Raw genomic sequence first — 18371 nt, 5'->3', positions numbered from 1 at the left:
TGGTTTAATACTAAGTTTCAGTTGTTAAATACTCGGTTTTAATGGTTAAGTACTAGATTTTAAAACCACTAAAACTCAGTTTTAGTGGTTTTATACTAGGTTTAAATGGTTAAATACTCAGTTTTAATGGGTAAATACTCTGTTTTAGTGGTTTAATACTAGGTTAAAAATGGTTAAATACTCAGTTTTAATGGGTAAATACTCGGTTTTAATGGGTAAATACTCGGTTTTAATGGTTAAATACTCGGTTTCAATGGTTAAATACTCGGTTTTAATGGTTAAATACTCGGTTTCAATGGTTAAATACTCGGTTTTAATGGTAAAATACTCGGTTTAAATGGTTAAATACTAGGTTTCAATGGTTAAATACTCGGTTTCAATGGTAAAATACTCGGTTTTAATGGTTAAATACTCGGTTTTAGTGGTTAAATACTAAGGTTTCAATGGTTAAATACTCGGTTTCAATGGTAAAATACTCGGTTTTAATGGTTAAGTACTCGGTTTTAATGGTTAAATACTAAGGTTTCAATGGTAAAATACTCGGTTTTAGTGGTTAAATACTAAGGTTTCAATGGTTAAATACTCGGTTTTTTTAATGGTTAAATACTCGGTTTTAGTGGTTAAATACTAAGTTTCAGTTGTTAAATACTCTGTTTTAATGGTTAAGTACTAGGTTTTAATGGGTAAATACTCGGTTTCAATGGTAAAATACTTGGTTTAAATGGTTAAATACTCTGTTTCAATGGTAAAATACTCGGTTTTAATGGTTAAATACTCTGTTTTAATGGGTAAATAATCGGTTTTAGTGGTTAAATACTAGGTTTCAGTTGTTAAATACTCGGTTGTAATGGTTAAATACTCAGTTTTAGTGGTTAAATACTAGGTTTCAGTTGTTAAATACTCGGTTGTAATGGTTAAATACTCAGTTTTAGTGGTTGAATACTCTGTTTCAATGGTTAAATACTCTGTTTTAATGGTAAAACACTGTTTTAATGGTTAAATACTCTGTTTCAATGGTAAAATACTCTGTTTTAATGGGTAAATACTCAGTTTTAATGGGTAAATACTTGGTTTTAGTGGTACTAGGTTTCAGTTGTTAAATACTCGGTTTTAATGGTTAAGTACTAGGTTTTAATGGGTAAATACTCGGTTTTAATGGTTAAGTACTAGGTTTTAATGGTTAAGTACTAGGTTTTAATGGTTAAGTACTAGGTTTCAGTTGTTAAATACTCAGTTTTAATGGTTAAGTACTAGGTTTTAATGGTTAAATACTAGGTTTTAATGGTTAAGTACTAGGTTTTAATGGTTAAGTACTAGGTTTTAATGGTTAAGTACTAGGTTTTAATGGTTAAGTACTAGGTTTTAATGGTTAAGTACTAGGTTTCAATGGTTAAATACTCAGCTCAAATTTTGTTTCATCTGACATCACATGGACAAAGATAAGACATTCTGGAGGAAAGTTCTGTGGTCAGATAAAACAAAAATGGATCTGTTTGGCCACAATACCCAGCAATATGTTTGGAGGAGAAAAAAGGTGAGGCCTTTAATCCCAGGAACACCATTCCTACCGTCAAGCATGGTGGTGGTAGTATTATGCTCTGGGCCTGTTTTGCTGCCAATGGAACTGCTGCTTTACAGAGAGTAAACGGGACAAAGAAGAAGGAGGATTACCTCCAAATTCTTCAGAACAAGCTAAAATCACCAGCCCGGAGGTTGGGTCTTGGGCGCAGTTGGGTGTTCCAACAGGACAATGACCCCAAACACACCTCAAAAGTGGTCAAGGAATGGCCATATCAGTGAAGGTTTTAGAATGGCCTTCCCAAAGTCCTGACTTAAATGCTGAAGAAACAAGTCCAACTTGCACCAATTTAGTCAAGAGGAGTGGTCAAGTGGTCCAGCAGAAGCTGGTGGATGGCTACCAAAAGTGCCTTATTGCAGGTCAACTTGCCAAGACATGTAAGTAAATATTAACATGGCTGTATGTATACTTTTGACCACCACTGTACTTCTCTTTTGAAGCTCAGAACTGCTGTCTGCGTCAATGCAAGTCAGTGAGGAGGTGGCGCCCCTTTGTGGCTGAAGTTAAACACTGCAGCTAGGAAAAAACTGCAGTCTTTAAAGTTGAGCTTTTTTCCCATTCATCACATTTATGGATGTAAGTCAAAGTTCATATATCAAATATCAAATAGTCAACATACTAGACAACTTGACTTTTAGTAGTAAGTAAACAAACAAAGACTCCTAATTAATCTATGCAGTAACATATTGTGTCATTTATACACCTATTATTATGTACACATTATGAGGGACAAACTGTAAAAATGGATTATTAATCTACTTGTTCATTTACTGTTAATATCTGCTTATTTTCTGTTTCAACATGTTCTATCTACACTTCTGTTCAAATGTAATAATCACTTATTCTTCTCTTCTTTGATACTTGACATTGGTTTTGGATGATACCACACATTTGGGTATCGGTGTGATACCAAGTAGTTACAGGATCATACATTGGTCATATTCAAAGTCCTCATGTGTCCAGGGACGTATTTACTGACTTTATAAACATGTGAATTTTTAAAAAACAAAAGATGTGCGGTGACAAAAAATATCGACATAATCATAGTAGTATCGACTAGATACGTGCCTGTACTTGGTATCATTACAGTGGATGTCAGGTGTAGATCCACCAATGGCGTTTGTTTACATTGTGACGCCGGTGAGCTACGGTGTGTAGTGAAGCATGTTTAGCTATTCCTCGTCCTCCAGTGATAATGATACCTGTAAGAAACTCACTTTATTTGTCTCCATGGAGGCGAAAGATCCTCCACCATCGACTGACTTGACACACCCTCCACCATCGACTGACACACCCTCCACCATCGACTGACACACCCTCCACCATCGACCGACACACCCTCCACCATCGACTGACACACCCTCCACCATCGACCGACACACCCTCCACCATCGACTGACACACCCTCCACCATCGACTGACACACCCTCCACCATCGACTGACACACCCTCCACCATCGACTGACACACCCTCCACCATCGACTGACACACCCTCCACCATCGACCGACACACCCTCCACCATCGACTGACACACCCTCCACCATCGACTGACACACCCTCCACCATCGACTGACACACCCTCCGCCATCAACTGACTTGACACACCCTCCACCATCGACCGACACACCCTCCACCATCGACTGACACACCCTCCACCATTGACTGACACACCCTCCACCATCGACCGACACACCCTCCACCATCGACTGACACACCCTCCACCATCGACTGATATACCCTCCGCCATCGACTGACACACCCTCCACCATCGACTGACACACCCTCCACCATTGACTGACACACCCTCCGTCATCGACCGACACACCCTCCGTCATCGACTGACACACCCTCCGCCATCAACTGACTTGACACACCCTCCACCATCGACTGACACACCCTCCACCATTGACTGACACACCCTCCACCATCGACCGACACACCCTCCACCATCGACTGATATACCCTCCGCCATCGACTGACACACCCTCCACCATCGACTGACACACCCTCCACCATCGACTGACACACCCTCCGTCATCGACTGACACACCCTCCGTCATCGACCGACCGTCATCGACCGACACACCCTCCGTCATCGACCAACACACCCTCCGCCATCGACCGACACACCCTCCGCCATCGACCGACACACCCTCCGCCATCGACCGACACACCCTCCGCCATCGACCGACACACCCTCCGCCATCGACCGACACACCCTCCGTCATCGACCGACACACCCTCCGTCATCGACCGACACACCCTCCGCCATCGACCGACACACCCTCCGCCATCGACCGACACACCCTCCGCCATCGACCGACACACCCTCCGCCATCGACCGACACACCCTCCGCCATCGACCGACACACCCTCCGCCATCGACCGACACACCCTCCGCCATCGACCGACACACCCTCCGCCATTGACCGACCCACCCTCCGCCATCGGCTGACTTGACACACCCTCCGCCATCGACCGATATACCCACCGCCATCGACCGACACACCTTCCGCCATCGACTGACACACCCTCCGTCATCGACTGATATACCCACCGCCATCGACTGACACACCCTCCGTCATCGACTGATATACCCACCGCCATCGACCGACACATCTTCCGCCATCGACTGACACACCCTCCGTCATCGACTGATATACCCACCGCCATCGACTGACACACCCTCCACCATCGACTGACACACCTAAGTATTCATTAAGTACCACCATAATGACAACATGAATATACAGTAGTGTAGTAGACCTAAGTATTCATTAAGTACCACCATAATGACAACATGAATATACAGTAGTGTAGTAGACCTAAGTATTCATGAAGTACCACCATAATGACAACATGAATATACAGTAGTGTAGTAGACCTAAGTATTCATTAAGTACCACCATAATGACAACATTAAATACAGTAGTGTAGTAGACCTAAGTATTCATTAAGTACCACCATAATGACAACATTAAATACAGTAGTGTAGTAGACCTAAGTATTCATGAAGTACCACCATAATGACAACATGAATATACAGTAGTGTAGTAGACCTAAGTATTCATGAAGTACCACCATAATGACAACATTAATATACAGTAGTGTAGTAGACCTAAGTATTCATGAAGTACCACCATAATGACAACATGAATATACAGTAGTGTAGTAGACCTAAGTATTCATGAAGTACCACCATAATGACAACATGAATATACAGTAGTGTAGTAGACCTAAGTATTCATGAAGTACCACCATAATGACAACATGAATATACAGTAGTGTAGTAGACCTAAGTATTCATGAAGTACCACCATAATGACATCATTAAATACAGTAGTGTAGTAGACCTAAGTATTCATTAAGTACCACCATAATGACAACATTAAAATACAGTAGTGTAGTAGACCTAAGTATTCATTAAGTACCACCATAATGACAACATTAAATACAGTAGTGTAGTAGACCTAAGTATTCATGAAGTACCACCATAATGACAACATGAATATACAGTAGTGTAGTAGACCTAAGTATTCATGAAGTACCACCATAATGACAACATTAATATACAGTAGTGTAGTAGACCTAAGTATTCATGAAGTACCACCATAATGACAACATGAATATACAGTAGTGTAGTAGACCTAAGTATTCATGAAGTACCACCATAATGACAACATGAATATACAGTAGTGTAGTAGACCTAAGTATTCATGAAGTACCACCATAATGACAACATGAATATACAGTAGTGTAGTAGACCTAAGTATTCATGAAGTACCACCATAATGACAACATGAATATACAGTAGTGTAGTAGACCTAAGTATTCATGAAGTACCACCATAATGACATCATTAAATACAGTAGTGTAGTAGACCTAAGTATTCATTAAGTACCACCATAATGACAACATTAAAATACAGTAGTGTAGTAGACCTAAGTATTCATTAAGTACCACCATAATGACAACATTAAATACAGTAGTGTAGTAGACCTAAGTATTCATGAAGTACCACCATAATGACAACATGAATATACAGTAGTGTAGTAGACCTAAGTATTCATGAAGTACCACCATAATGACAACATTAATATACAGTAGTGTAGTAGACCTAAGTATTCATGAAGTACCACCATAATGACAACATGAATATACAGTAGTGTAGTAGACCTAAGTATTCATGAAGTACCACCATAATGACAACATGAATATACAGTAGTGTAGTAGACCTAAGTATTCATGAAGTACCACCATAATGACAACATGAATATACAGTACTTCAAACTACAACTTTAGTCTTTCCAAAAATGGCTTTATTTGCAAAATACAAATGTTTTCTTTCCAAGGTTAACAAAAACAGTTTTAAAGCTATAAACAAAAGCTAAGCTCAAGTGTTGCGTAAGAAGTGGTCAAAAAATGTTGTCACCGCCAGTCTCTCCACCCGACATTTGTCCAATCACAGTCACCTGTGCACCTACATGCTTTCCTCACAGGTGCTGTAAAGGACGGAACGTAAATGACTTTCTCATTCAAATTTCTAGACAGAAACATTTCCACCACGCACGCAGCAACTCACCTGAAAGCGGACAGGTGAGCTGCTGAAAGACACACCTGCAGAGACGAGCCACGACAATAAGGCATGCTTCCTTCACCGCCCCCTGACCTTAATGCTTCCACTTCCACGCCATCAGCAGTGCGCCCACGCCCAGAGCCGTCAGGATGTACTTGCTGTTGGCGGTCAGCCTGCCGGAGGAGGGGTTCGCCGGCTCCTCGGCGGCGCCGTCCTTGGAGGCGTCGCCGTTGCCGACGCTCTGGCCGCCGAGGTGGAGGAGCGACGGCTGCTGGGTCACGTGCATCACGTGCACCCGCGCCTCCTCTTCCTCCGGGGGGTTTTCCTCAGTTTCGGCGCTCGTCTCTCCTTGTGCAAAGTCGCTGATTTCCAGACGGTCCGTGTTGCCCGAGTAGGTGGTCGCCGGCTGGGCGCCGTTGCCGACGCTCTGGCCGCCGAAGTCGAGGGGCGACGGCTGCTGGGTCACGAGCATCACGTGCACCCGCGCCTCCTCTTCCTCAGGGGGGTTTTCCTCGGGTTCGGCGCCGTTGCCCACGCTCTGGCCGTCGAGGTCGAGGAGCGACGGCTGCTGGGTCACGTGTACCCGCACCTCCTCTTCCTCCTTGGGGTTTTCCTCGGGTTCGGCGCTCGTCTCTCCTTGTGCAAAGTCGCTGATTTCCAGACGGTCCGTGTTGCCCGAGTAGGTGGTCGGCGGCTGGGCGCCGTTGCCGACGCTCTGGCCGTCGAGGTCGAGGAGCGACGGCTGCTGGGTCACGTGCATCACGTGCACCCGCGCCTCCTCTTCCTCAGGGGGGTTTTCATCGGGTTCTGCGCCGTTGCCGACGCTCTGGCCGCCGAGGTCGAGGAGCGACGGCTGCTGGGTCACGTGCATCACGTGCACCCGCACATCCTCTTCCTCCGGGGGGTTTTCCTCGGGTTCGGTGCTTGTCTCTCCTAGTGCAAAGTCGCTGATTTCCAGACAGTCTGTGTTGCCCGAATAGGTGGTCGGCGGTTGGGCGCTGAGAAGTGGGCAGGGCAGGCTCAGTGCCATGGTCGTGTCATCGGCGGGGAGGGCGTAGCCTTCGGATGTACTTTCAGTCTGCGTGGCATCGGGTACTGAACGCACCTTGGACATCAGAACACAGCCTTTAAAACCCACTCATCGAGGGCGGACACATCCACAAAAAATATACCCCACACACACACACATATACCCCACCCCCTATCCTTGACGCGAATCCCTTAGAGGTGATGGACCGCTGGGCAGCGCCTGAAGAGCTGCAGCCTGCCACCGTAGCCCCCACTCCCTCCCCTCTGGTGCAAGTCTGGAGATGTATATGTGCTTTGCTATGGAGGGTTTTTCCCCCACTTAGGAGCCCAGTCTAGATTGTATTTTTTTACTCATCCTCCCCCAGCGTTGACCTTTTTCCCATCTTTTACGGTGCGCCTTGTGGCGACCCATCAGCGTTCCTGTTCTGTAACCCTGCACACTGTTTGTTTGTCTCATCTTCAACGGCTTTGTGCTGAAAACTAAGTTTTGTTGTACTTGTGCAATGACAATAAAGACCTACCTACCGATACTGTTCTTGAGAGAACACAAGTACTGTTCCGTAGTACTCCTAACTGTTTTGAGGGACAGATTTCCCCCCCAAAAAAACAAGGACCAGTAGGCCAGACTTCACTATTATTTCAAATATTCCAGAGAATCAACGATGTAGTGATGTGCCATACCACTGATTGTCTTTCCGATCCGATACCAAGTGATACTTTGTGCAAATACCTAATGTGTCTGCTCAAATTTAAAAAGTTGCTTTCAAATAATCACATCTAAAATAATAACCGTAAAAATGTAAGAAAAAACGAGAAAAAGATGACATTTTAAACAAATAATAATAATAATAATAATATACTTAGTCATCTATAACACTGTTTTGTCTTTAAATAAATATATCTGTTTTTAGCTTTTTATTTATTTTTTAGAACACTAAATGTGTAACTGAACATTAATATTTCCGTACAGGCTCTAGCGCCGCCCTAGTGGCTCCCTGGAGCTTTTTCAAAAATGTATTAAAATGGAAAAAGATGAGGGGAAAAATATAATTTCAGTTTGAATATAGTTTCTGTAAGAGGACAAACATGACACAAAGCTAATTGTTAGAAATCCCACTAAACATGCTTCACTGATTGGCGAGCAATGTTTTGTCCTACTAATATCAGCGGTCCTTGAACTCACCGTAGTTTGTTTACATGTACAACTTTCTCTGACGCTGCCACGGAAAAACTTGTTTTGTTTGCCACTCCTTTGTCTCATTTTGTCCACCAAACGGTCGTGGCCTGAGCTTCCTCGCCCGTCTGGCGCTCGCCCTGGTCACCTGGCTCTGGATCGTTCTACTTTGTGGACTGTTTTTCTTTGTTTCCTGCTTCACGGGACTTTTAAATGTAGTTTGACTTGCGTTCCAACGCCTGCTACCTCTGCATGCTTGGCGTCACGCTGCGAGCAACGCTCACTAAACCCTGACAGAAATGATCGAGCCAGTGAGTGACCCCGCAGAAGACAGAAATGATCGAGCCAGTGAGTGACCCCGCAGAGATTTCTATGGTCCAGCAGCTTGACAACATTTCGGCACTGATGGCCACATTGAAGCGTTTTTCAGCCTCTCGTCAAGCGCCCTCCCACCCATCCCTGTCGTCTGGGGACATCTAGGTTCCGTCCCGTGAGGGGGGGGGAGCTATGACTAGCTGTGCAGCTGGGGGAGGGGGGCACAGCTACTTATTGCTCGTCCACAACGCTACTATGCCTCCCTGCTGGGATGACCTCATCAGCGTCGTCGCCTGCTGCTGCGGCGTTCATTCTGCGCTTGCCGTGCTCCACTCGCCGCCGACACCTGGCTCTGGATCATTGTACTTTGTGGACTGTTGCTCTGTGTGCTGTGTCATCACGGAAGTAAACGAGGTCGGAGTCGAATGGCCAAATGTTTTAAGCTCAATGTGGCCCCCCAGTCAGAAAGTGAAGACCCTCCTGGTCTGGGGTTGAAGTAGCAAGAATGAACCATCGAAGCCTCGACCTGATCCTTGTAGTCCTAACAACAAACAGAATGAGGGCTTTTCTCACCTGGGAATGTTCTTCTGGCTCCAGGGTGACGACCTCTTCCACTGGAGGGTCTGTTGTCTGCACGGGGGGCCGCTCAGGGGTCACGTCGCTCTGTTCAGTCGGCACGGCGCCGCCCGCTGAAACCTCTCCTGGGCTCACTTGATCAGGGTGCAAAACAACCAGGAAGTCGGATGGAGAGGTCTCCTCCGGCACAGGGCGAGCCGGATCCGGCGTCTCCGGCTCGGCGCTCTCTTGAAGACACGCTCGGTCGGGCGAGGGGGGCGACTCGGGCGCGGCAGCCGGCGTTGAAGCTTCAGGCTGTGCTTCAGTTACCGGAGGGGGTGTGGCATTGGGGGCGGGTCGTGGAGGGGACGGTGGCGCGGCGGCCTGGCCGAGACCTGCATCGGTCTCGGGCACGGGGAGGTGAGCATCATCTGGAGCTGGATGGACATTGGAAGGAGAGCTGGGGTTGGAGTCTAAGACAATGTAAACAATGTGTTACTACAGTGTAGAGAGCACATCATATATTGGAACAAAGGTTAAATATTCAAAACACAGTGTTACTGTTCAAACTGTGCGTAATGTTAGTGGCCAAAAATAATAAATATACTTGTTAAGTAAAACCTCTGCCTTGCTTTTAATGAATACCTGGTTAGGTATTATAGTGTTTTCTGAGGTTTGAGAAGCAGCGCTATAATGCTTACTGTGGGCGCCCCTCAGCGTGTCGTATTCCGCCCGCACCTCAGCCGCGATCCTGGTGTGCTCGCACATCTCCAGTGCTTTGATAAAGTGCTCGGGCCAGCTCTCCCTCCTCTTCAGGCAGTCCAGAAGAAGAACCATGGCGTCACCATTGCCACACGTCTCCCTCTTGGCCTCGATGGTCTCCTGCAAGCGCACACACCACATCCATACCACATCAACCTCTTCTTTTGTGACTACAGGCAGGCCAGTCTAGTACTCGCACTCTTTTACTATGAAGCCACGTTGATGTAACACGTGGCTTGGCATCGTCTTGCTGAAATAAGCAGGGGCGTCCATGGTAACGTTGCTTGGATGGCAACATGTTGCTCCAAAAGCTGTATGTACCTTTCAGCATTAATGGTGCCTTCACAGATGTGTAAGTTACCCATGTCTTGGGCACTAATACACCACCATACCATCACACATGGTGGTTTTTTCAACTTTGCACCTAGAACAATCCGGATGGTTCTTTTTCTCTTTGGTCCGGAGGACACGACGTCCACGGTTTCCAAAAACAATTTGAAATGTGGAGTCGTGAAGCCGGCAGCGCTTCTGGGTGTTGTTGATAAATGGCTTTGGCTTTGCATAGTAGAGTTTTAACTCGCACTTACAGATGTAGCGACCGACTGTAGTTACTGACAGTGGTTTTCTGAAGTGTTCCTGAGCCCATGTGGTGATATCCTTTACACACTGGTGTCGTTTTTTTTGACGCAGTACCGCCTGAGGGATCCAAGGTCACGGGCATTCAATGTTGGTTTCAGGCCTTGCCGCGTATGTGCAGTGATTTCTCCAGATTCTCTGAACCTTTTGATGGTGAAATCCCTAAATTCCTTGCAATAGCTTGTTGAGAAATGTTATTCCCATCCGATACTGAGTGGAATTCAGGCTGGTATCGGCGATACCGATGTGATACTTTACGCAAATGTGTCTGATAAAATGTTAAAAGTTGTATATTTGGATTCCTAAAATATGTATAAGAGACCGATCTCAAATGTAACCCCGATTGAAAGGTAGATAATTGATGAGCCTTTTGTCTGCTTTGTAGTATTGCTGCATTGGGGACTGAGAAGTGCAGTTGTCTGTGGCTTCATGTCAATATTTGCCTGTACTTATTTGACTGATGCATGTTTTGTTTATTTATTGTATCTTATTTGATACATAAAGTTTGTGGGTAACTTGAACGAAGAACATTTGACACGTGTTTCATTGTATTTCTGGACTTTGTATGTTGAAAAGCCGATCAACAAACATTAAAAAAAGAAGAAAAAAAAGTTGTCCATTAAAAATACAGTTATTTATTTATTATTTTTATTCATTATATAATATTATTACCAAATTTTAAAATATTATATTACAAATGTATTTAATATCATATTTATTATCTAATATAATCTATTGTTATATATTTATTTCAAATTATTTATTATATATTAATTTAATATGATATTTACTATTTAATATAATGTATTATATATTTATTTATTTCCAATTATTTAATATTACCGGTATATTTATTATCTGATATAATTTATTATATATTTATTTATTTCCAATTATTTACTATTATATTTATTATGTAATATAATTTATTATTATATATTTATTTGTTGGGGACACTGAGAAGTGCAGTTGTCTGTGGCTTCATGATGCATGTTTTTTTTATTGTATCTTATTTTATATATAATGTTTGTGGGTAACTTGTTAAGGGGAGAACAAAGAACATTTGACACGTGTTTAATTGTATTTCTGGACTTTATATGTCGAAAAGCCGATCAACAAACATAAAAAAAAGAAAAGAAAAAGTTGTCCATTAAAAATAGTTATTTATTTATTATTTGTATTAATTATATAATATTACTACCAAATTTTAAAATATTATATTACAAATGTATTTAATATCATATTTATTATCTAATACAATCTATTGTTATATATTTATTTCAAACTATTTATTATATATTAATTTAATATGATATTTACTATCTACTATAATGTATTATATATTTATTTATTTCCAATTATTTAATGTTATATTTATTATCTGATATAATTTATTATATATTTATTTATTTCCAATTATTTACTATTATATTTATTATCTAATATAATTTATTATTATATATTTATTTGTTGGGGACACTGAGAAGTGCAGTTGTCTGTGGCTTCATGATGAATGTTTTTTTTTTTATTGTATCTTATTTTATATATAATGTTTGTGGGTAACTTGTTAAGGGGAGAACAAAGAACATTTGACGTGTTTAATTGTATTTCTGGACTTTATATGTTGAAAAGCCGATCAACAAACATAAAAAAAAAAAAAAAGGATTACTCCCTATATGTGTACAGGTATGTATGTATTTATATGTGTGTGTGTATATATATATATATATATGTATCTGTTTATATATATTTTTTAATTATTTTATTTCTGATTATTATTATTATTGATGTATTATCATTTATTTTTTGTTTATTTAATTGTTGTATTTGTAGATATTACTTTGTTGTTGTTTTTTTGCTGTTACTTTCTTTTTTGGGGGGTGGTGGGTGGTATGGTTGGGATATAAACAAAAAACATTTGGACATTTAGGGCAGACAACAGATATAACATGTATGTGAATATGATGTAATGGATAGGAATGTCTGATGCTGGATGTCAATAAAAATAAAATGAAAAAAAAAAAAAGTTTGCATTAAAAATACAGTTATGTATTTATTATTATTATTATTATTATTATTATGATTAGTGCCAAACTCCACCCCACCCAAGAGGACATCTCCAACCCCATTTAATTGTTGTGCTGAATATTTAGGGATCTTTAACAACTAGTCCTATTAAGAATCATTATATAATATTACCAAATTTAAAAATATTATATTATGTATGTATTTAATATTATATTTATTATCTAATATAATCTATTATTATATATTTATTTATTTCAAATTATTTAATATTATATTTATTATCTATTATAATTTATTAGTATTTAATGATATTTACTATCTAATATAATTTATTTTATATTTATTTATTTCAAATTATTTAAAATTATATATTTATTATCTAATATAATGTATTAGTATTTACTATGATATTTACTATCTAATATAATTTATTATCATATATTTATTTATTTCAAATTAATATTATATTTATTATCTATTATAATTTATTAGTATTTAATGATATTTACTATCTAATATAATTTATTATATATTTATTTATTTCAAATTATTTAAAAAATTATATATTTATTATCTAATATAATTTATTAGTATTTAATATGATATTTACTATCTAATATAATTTATTATTATATATTTATTTATTTCAAATTATTTAATATATTTATTATCTATTATAATTTATTAGTATTTAATATTTACTATCTAATATAATTGATTATAAATTTATTTATTTAAAATTATATATTTATTATCTAATATAATTTATTAGTATTTAATATGATATTTACTATCTAATATAATTTATTATTATATATTTATTTATTTCAAATTATTTAATATTATATTTATTACCTGATATAATTTATTATTATTAATTTATTTCAAATTATTTAATGTTATATTTATTATCTAATATAATTTATTATTATATATTTATTTGTTGGGGACACTGAGAAGTGCAGTTGTCTGTGGCTTCATGATGCATGTTTTTTTTATTGCATCTTATTTTATACATACAGTTTGTGGGTAACTTGTTAAGAGAAAAAAAACTTTGACATGTGTTTAATTGTATTTCTGGACTTTATATGTCGAAAATCAACAAACATTTGAAAAAATAAATAACAAAATAAAAAAAAGTTGTGCATTAAGAATACAGCTAGTTATTTATTATCATTGTATAATATTATCATTGCCGATTTTTTAAATATTATATGTATTTATTTAACATTATATTTATTATCCAATACGATGTATTATTACATATTTATTTATTTCAAACTCTGACGTATATTGAGTCCTGGCTGCAGTAGTTGGAAGGCCAAGATGCAGGAGACAGGAGGGTGACGTGCAGGTAAGACAAATATTGCATGATATTCAACACAGGAGGGGAAAGAGCGCAGGAAAAGGAAGCCAAAATAAGAGCGCTACACAGGAAATAAACACAAACTAAGGAAACATAAGACAGATGGTCACAGAAGTGGCGTGAATAACAATATAGCCAAGCTAATGCCACAGAAGAAAGCAGGACAAAATCATACAAAGTGAAGAAAAATCCTGTTTCAAAGCATAATATTAAGAACTACTGTTAGAATAAAAAGTAAGTCACATTTCAGACATTGTACACAAGCTTACTTACTTCTTTTTCCACAGTGTTCCTATTAATGATACACGTTACCTCAATTAACTCAAGTATCAAAAGTATTTAGACTTGAGAATCTATATTAGAGCAGAAAGAGCTGCTATTCCTAGCCCCTCCCTGCTCCGTCACTGCTAACATAATGGCAAATTGTGATCCAGTCCCGTGTCTAATGATGTTCATTTGCTCCAAAATAGTTCATTATTGTTCAATCTCCATCCATCCGTCCATTTTCCACCGCTTGTCCTTTTCAATCTCTTTCCCATAAACTCATTCCAGTCCAAAACCTAAGTGTCAGATGGAAGAACTCACCCTGTCGTGAGCGGTCAGACACGGCAAATGGACCACCATCTCTCTCACTTTGACCGTGCTCACAATGGTTGGCATGTTGGTCCTCAGGTAGCCGTTATACAGCTTGTCACTGGCAAATGACATCTGGCAGGAAAAAAATTCAGTGCGTTTAGTTTTTTTAAATGTTGGCTTTATTTTTTTTATATATACAATATTTATGTATTCATTTGATAGGGAAATCATAATAATTATACTGAGAAACAGACACTTTTTCCCTCCACCCTCAAAAAAAAATAGAAATAAATAAATACATTAATTAATTAAATAAAAATTAATTTAATTTTTTTTTTTTTAATCTCCCTTTTTTTTAATTTAAAAAAAAACATCAAACTGGCCCCCGCAACTGTTCAGACACCCTTGATCTAAAATATTAGAAGCTCTCTCTCTCAAAAAACTAAAATATACTTAAAATATAATAATAATAAAAATCAGTGTTTTTTGTTTTTTTATGTCAATATTGGCTTTATTTTTTTATATAATATTTATGTATTTATTTGATAGGGAAATCATAACAATTGTACTGAGAAACAGACACTTTTTCCCTCCACCCTAAAAAACAACAACAAATAAATAAATTAATTAAATAAAAAGGTATTTAACTTTTTTTTTATAAATATCCTTTTTTTAAATAAAAATAAAATAAAAACATCAAAAGGGCCCCCGCACACTTGACTTTTAAGTATGCAGCCCTCGGACAACTTGATGTAAAATTAAAAGCTCTCTCTAAAAACAAAAATATAATAATAATAAAAATCAGTGTTTTTTTTTTTTGTCAATACTGGCTTTATTTTTTAATATAATATTTATGTATTCATTTGATAGGGAAATCATAATAATTGTACTGAGAGACACTTTTTCCCTCCACCCTCAAAAAAATTACAAATTAATTAATTAAATAAAAATTCATTTTTAATTTTTTTTTAATACTTTTTTTTTTAAGTGAAAAAAACCCATCAAAATGGTCCCCGCACACTTGACTCTTAAGTGATGGACAACGTTTAGACGCCCTTGATGAAAATATTAGAAGCTCTCTCCCAAAAAACTACAAAATACTTAAAATATAATAATATTAATAAAAATCTGTTTTTTTTTATTTTATGTCAATATTGGCTTTATTTTTTTATATAATATTTATTTATTCATTTGACAGGGAAATCATAATACAAATACTGAGAAACAAAGAAACAAACACTTTTGCCCCCCCCCCCAAAAAAAATACAAATAAATACATTAATTAATTAAAAATGAATTTCAATTTTTTTTTTTTTTTTTATAAATCTCTTTTTTTTTAAAGTAAAAACCAACAATATCAAAATGGCCCCCGCACACTTGACTTTTAAGTGATGGAAAATGTTTAGACCCCCTTGATCTAAAATATTAGAAGCTCTCTTTAAAAAAACTAAAATATACTTAAAATATAACAATAATAATAATAATAAAAATCAGTGTTTTTTTAAATTTTATGTCAATATTGGCTTTATTTTTTTATATAATATTTATTTATTCATTCTTTAAAAAAACTAAAATGTACTTAAAATATAACAATAATAATAATAATAAAAATCAGTGTTTTATTTTTATTTTATGTCAATATTGGCTTTATTTTTTTATATAATATTTCTTTATTCATTTGACAGGGAAATAATAATACAAGTACTGAGGAAACAAAAATACAAATAAATACATTAATTAATTAAAAATTAATTTAAATTTATTTTCTTTATAAATCTCCTTTTTTTTTAAAGTAAAAACCAACAACATCAAAATGGCCCCCGCACACTTGACTTTTAAGTGATGGAAAACCTTTAGACCCCCTTGATCTAAAATATTAGAAGCTCTCTCTCAAAAAACTAAAATATAACAATAATAAATAATAATAAAAATCAGTGTTTTTTTTAATTTTATGTCAATATTGGCTTTATTTTTTTATATAATATTTATTTATTCATTTGACAGGGAAATCATAATACAAGTACTGAGAAACAAACACTTTTGCCACCCCTAAAAAAAAAAAAAAATTAATTAATTAAATAAACATTTATTAAAGAAATGTATTTATTAAATCTCCTTTTTTTTAAGTAAAAACTAACAACATCAAAATGGCCCCGCACACTTGACTTTTAAGTGATGGAAAACATTTAGACACCCTTGATGTAAAATATTAGAAGCTCTCTCTCAAAAAACTAAAATATACTTAAAATATAAACAACAATGTAGTTACTTAATTAGAAAAATAGAATAAAACTAACTTATGAATTACTTTGAAAAATGACAACAAGCATAATAAACACTGTTGAATATGTAACTTAACATGAATATTTGATTATTATTATTATTATTATATTCTTACAGCGGGACAAAAAAGAATAGTAAAAATGTAAGAAAAAGAGGAAAAAATCGGTATGTAATGAGAAAAAACTGGAATGTTCTAACTAATATTTTATAATATTATACTTACCTATAATACAAAGGTGACACAATATCTGTTTTAAGCATTTTTTTTTGTTTGTTTTTTTAAAAAAAAAAATCAATATGACCTCCGCATACTTTGACTTTTTAGTATTCGGCCCTTGGTGGAAAAAGTTTGGACAACAAAAGTATCGCTATTTTGTACAGTACATATTCCGTACAATTGACCACTAAATGGTAACACCCCAATAAGTTTTTCAACTTGTTTCTAGTTCCGTGTTAAAGTAGGTCTCAAACACACATTGTGGGTTTTCCCTCTCTCCACCTTGTGAAAGTGAAAGTAAAGAAAAACTAGGCTGGAAGAAACAGGAAGCAGTTGGAATTTTGTCAATCCGCACCTTTTTCGGAGCTGGTGCGGATTGCAGATTAACTGCACGGCGCACCACTGTCCTCCTAGCCCGGACACGATCTTTGAAATTATTTTCTTAGCGAGAAATAGGATAATAATCGTAAACAAATGTAACAAACTTTTCAGGATGTCCCAAGTTAGCAGAGAATGTTAGGTAAGGAGGAGTTTTGTCCCTCCAGAGTCGCCCGTAGGGCTGTGACGTAAGAGGTCTATTAAAGGTGGTTGTGGAAGAAGGTGTGGAGAGAGAGAAAAAGGAGAAGATAACATTAAAGAAGTGGTGGAGACCGGACCTGCACTCATGACTCCCATTTATTATTTCATTATTATATTATATCAGTACACAGAATATGCGAACCCAGAATACTCGGCTACACAAACATGATTAAATGCCTCTTAAACCGGTTTAATGCGTAAGCTAATGTATGTTTAGCTAACATTAATGACTCATATGCTTATTAAGACACGGTGAAAGTTTGGTATAAAAAACAAACAATGAGGACATTGCCGTGAATAAAACGTCATTCTTGAAGTCAACAGTACCGAAATAAAGTTTAATCCGGGCTCACCTTTAGCGTGTCTTCGTGCGTCCACTCGAGATATTCCGAAGGAGTTTGACCTCGCTCCTTTCACGCAACATCTGCCCGGACCCGCCCATTTCCGCCCGGACCCACCCACTTCCGCCTCTTCCGCCTCCTTATTGGACGGCAGCCCGCCGCCCGGTCCACATCCCGCCCAATGGCAGTGGAGTAGAGGGGCGTGGCTTGCGGCGCCTTTAATCCAATGTCACTGTTCAACTGAGAGAGAGCGACAGGATTAGATTTGATCTCGATTTCTGCTTTACATCTGTCTCTAATCCCACGAACCTAATCCGTGCACACGGACAGGATGAAGGCGCATTAAAAAAAAA

The 18371-nt window shown here is 37.8% G+C and overlaps 1 protein-coding gene and 1 long non-coding RNA gene across 4 annotated transcripts in view; one reads left to right on the top strand and one right to left on the bottom strand.

Moving 5' to 3' along the window:
• LOC133640934 (uncharacterized) overlaps window positions 1-18371 on the top strand; it is a 66951-nt gene that overhangs the window by 46543 nt on the left and 2037 nt on the right. The gene's annotated exons all lie outside the window — the stretch shown is intronic.
• Window positions 5870-18126, bottom strand: LOC133640931 (mitochondrial antiviral-signaling protein-like). Of its 3 annotated transcripts, XR_009824225.1 has the most exons (6): window positions 18031-18126; window positions 14608-14730; window positions 9932-10112; window positions 9249-9703; window positions 6164-7262; window positions 5870-6083 (listed from the first exon to the last, which is right to left on the bottom strand). XR_009824225.1 is itself a non-coding variant. In XM_062034648.1 (5 exons), exons 2-5 carry the CDS (start codon window positions 14728-14730, stop codon window positions 6252-6254), a joined length of 1734 nt encoding a protein of 577 aa, XP_061890632.1. In that variant the 5' UTR covers window positions 18031-18126; the 3' UTR covers window positions 5870-6251. The 3 variants fall into 3 exon arrangements, 2 of the variants coding, with proteins under 2 accessions (XP_061890632.1, XP_061890631.1); XM_062034648.1 differs by having other exon boundaries at window positions 5870-7262; window positions 9249-9667; XM_062034647.1 differs by having other exon boundaries at window positions 5871-7262.

The sequence above is a fragment of the Entelurus aequoreus genome, linkage group LG23, assembly GCF_033978785.1.
Source record: "Entelurus aequoreus isolate RoL-2023_Sb linkage group LG23, RoL_Eaeq_v1.1, whole genome shotgun sequence".
In the NCBI taxonomy this organism is placed as follows: Eukaryota; Metazoa; Chordata; class Actinopteri; order Syngnathiformes; family Syngnathidae; genus Entelurus; species Entelurus aequoreus.
This window is presented reverse-complemented; position numbering and strand designations above follow the sequence as displayed.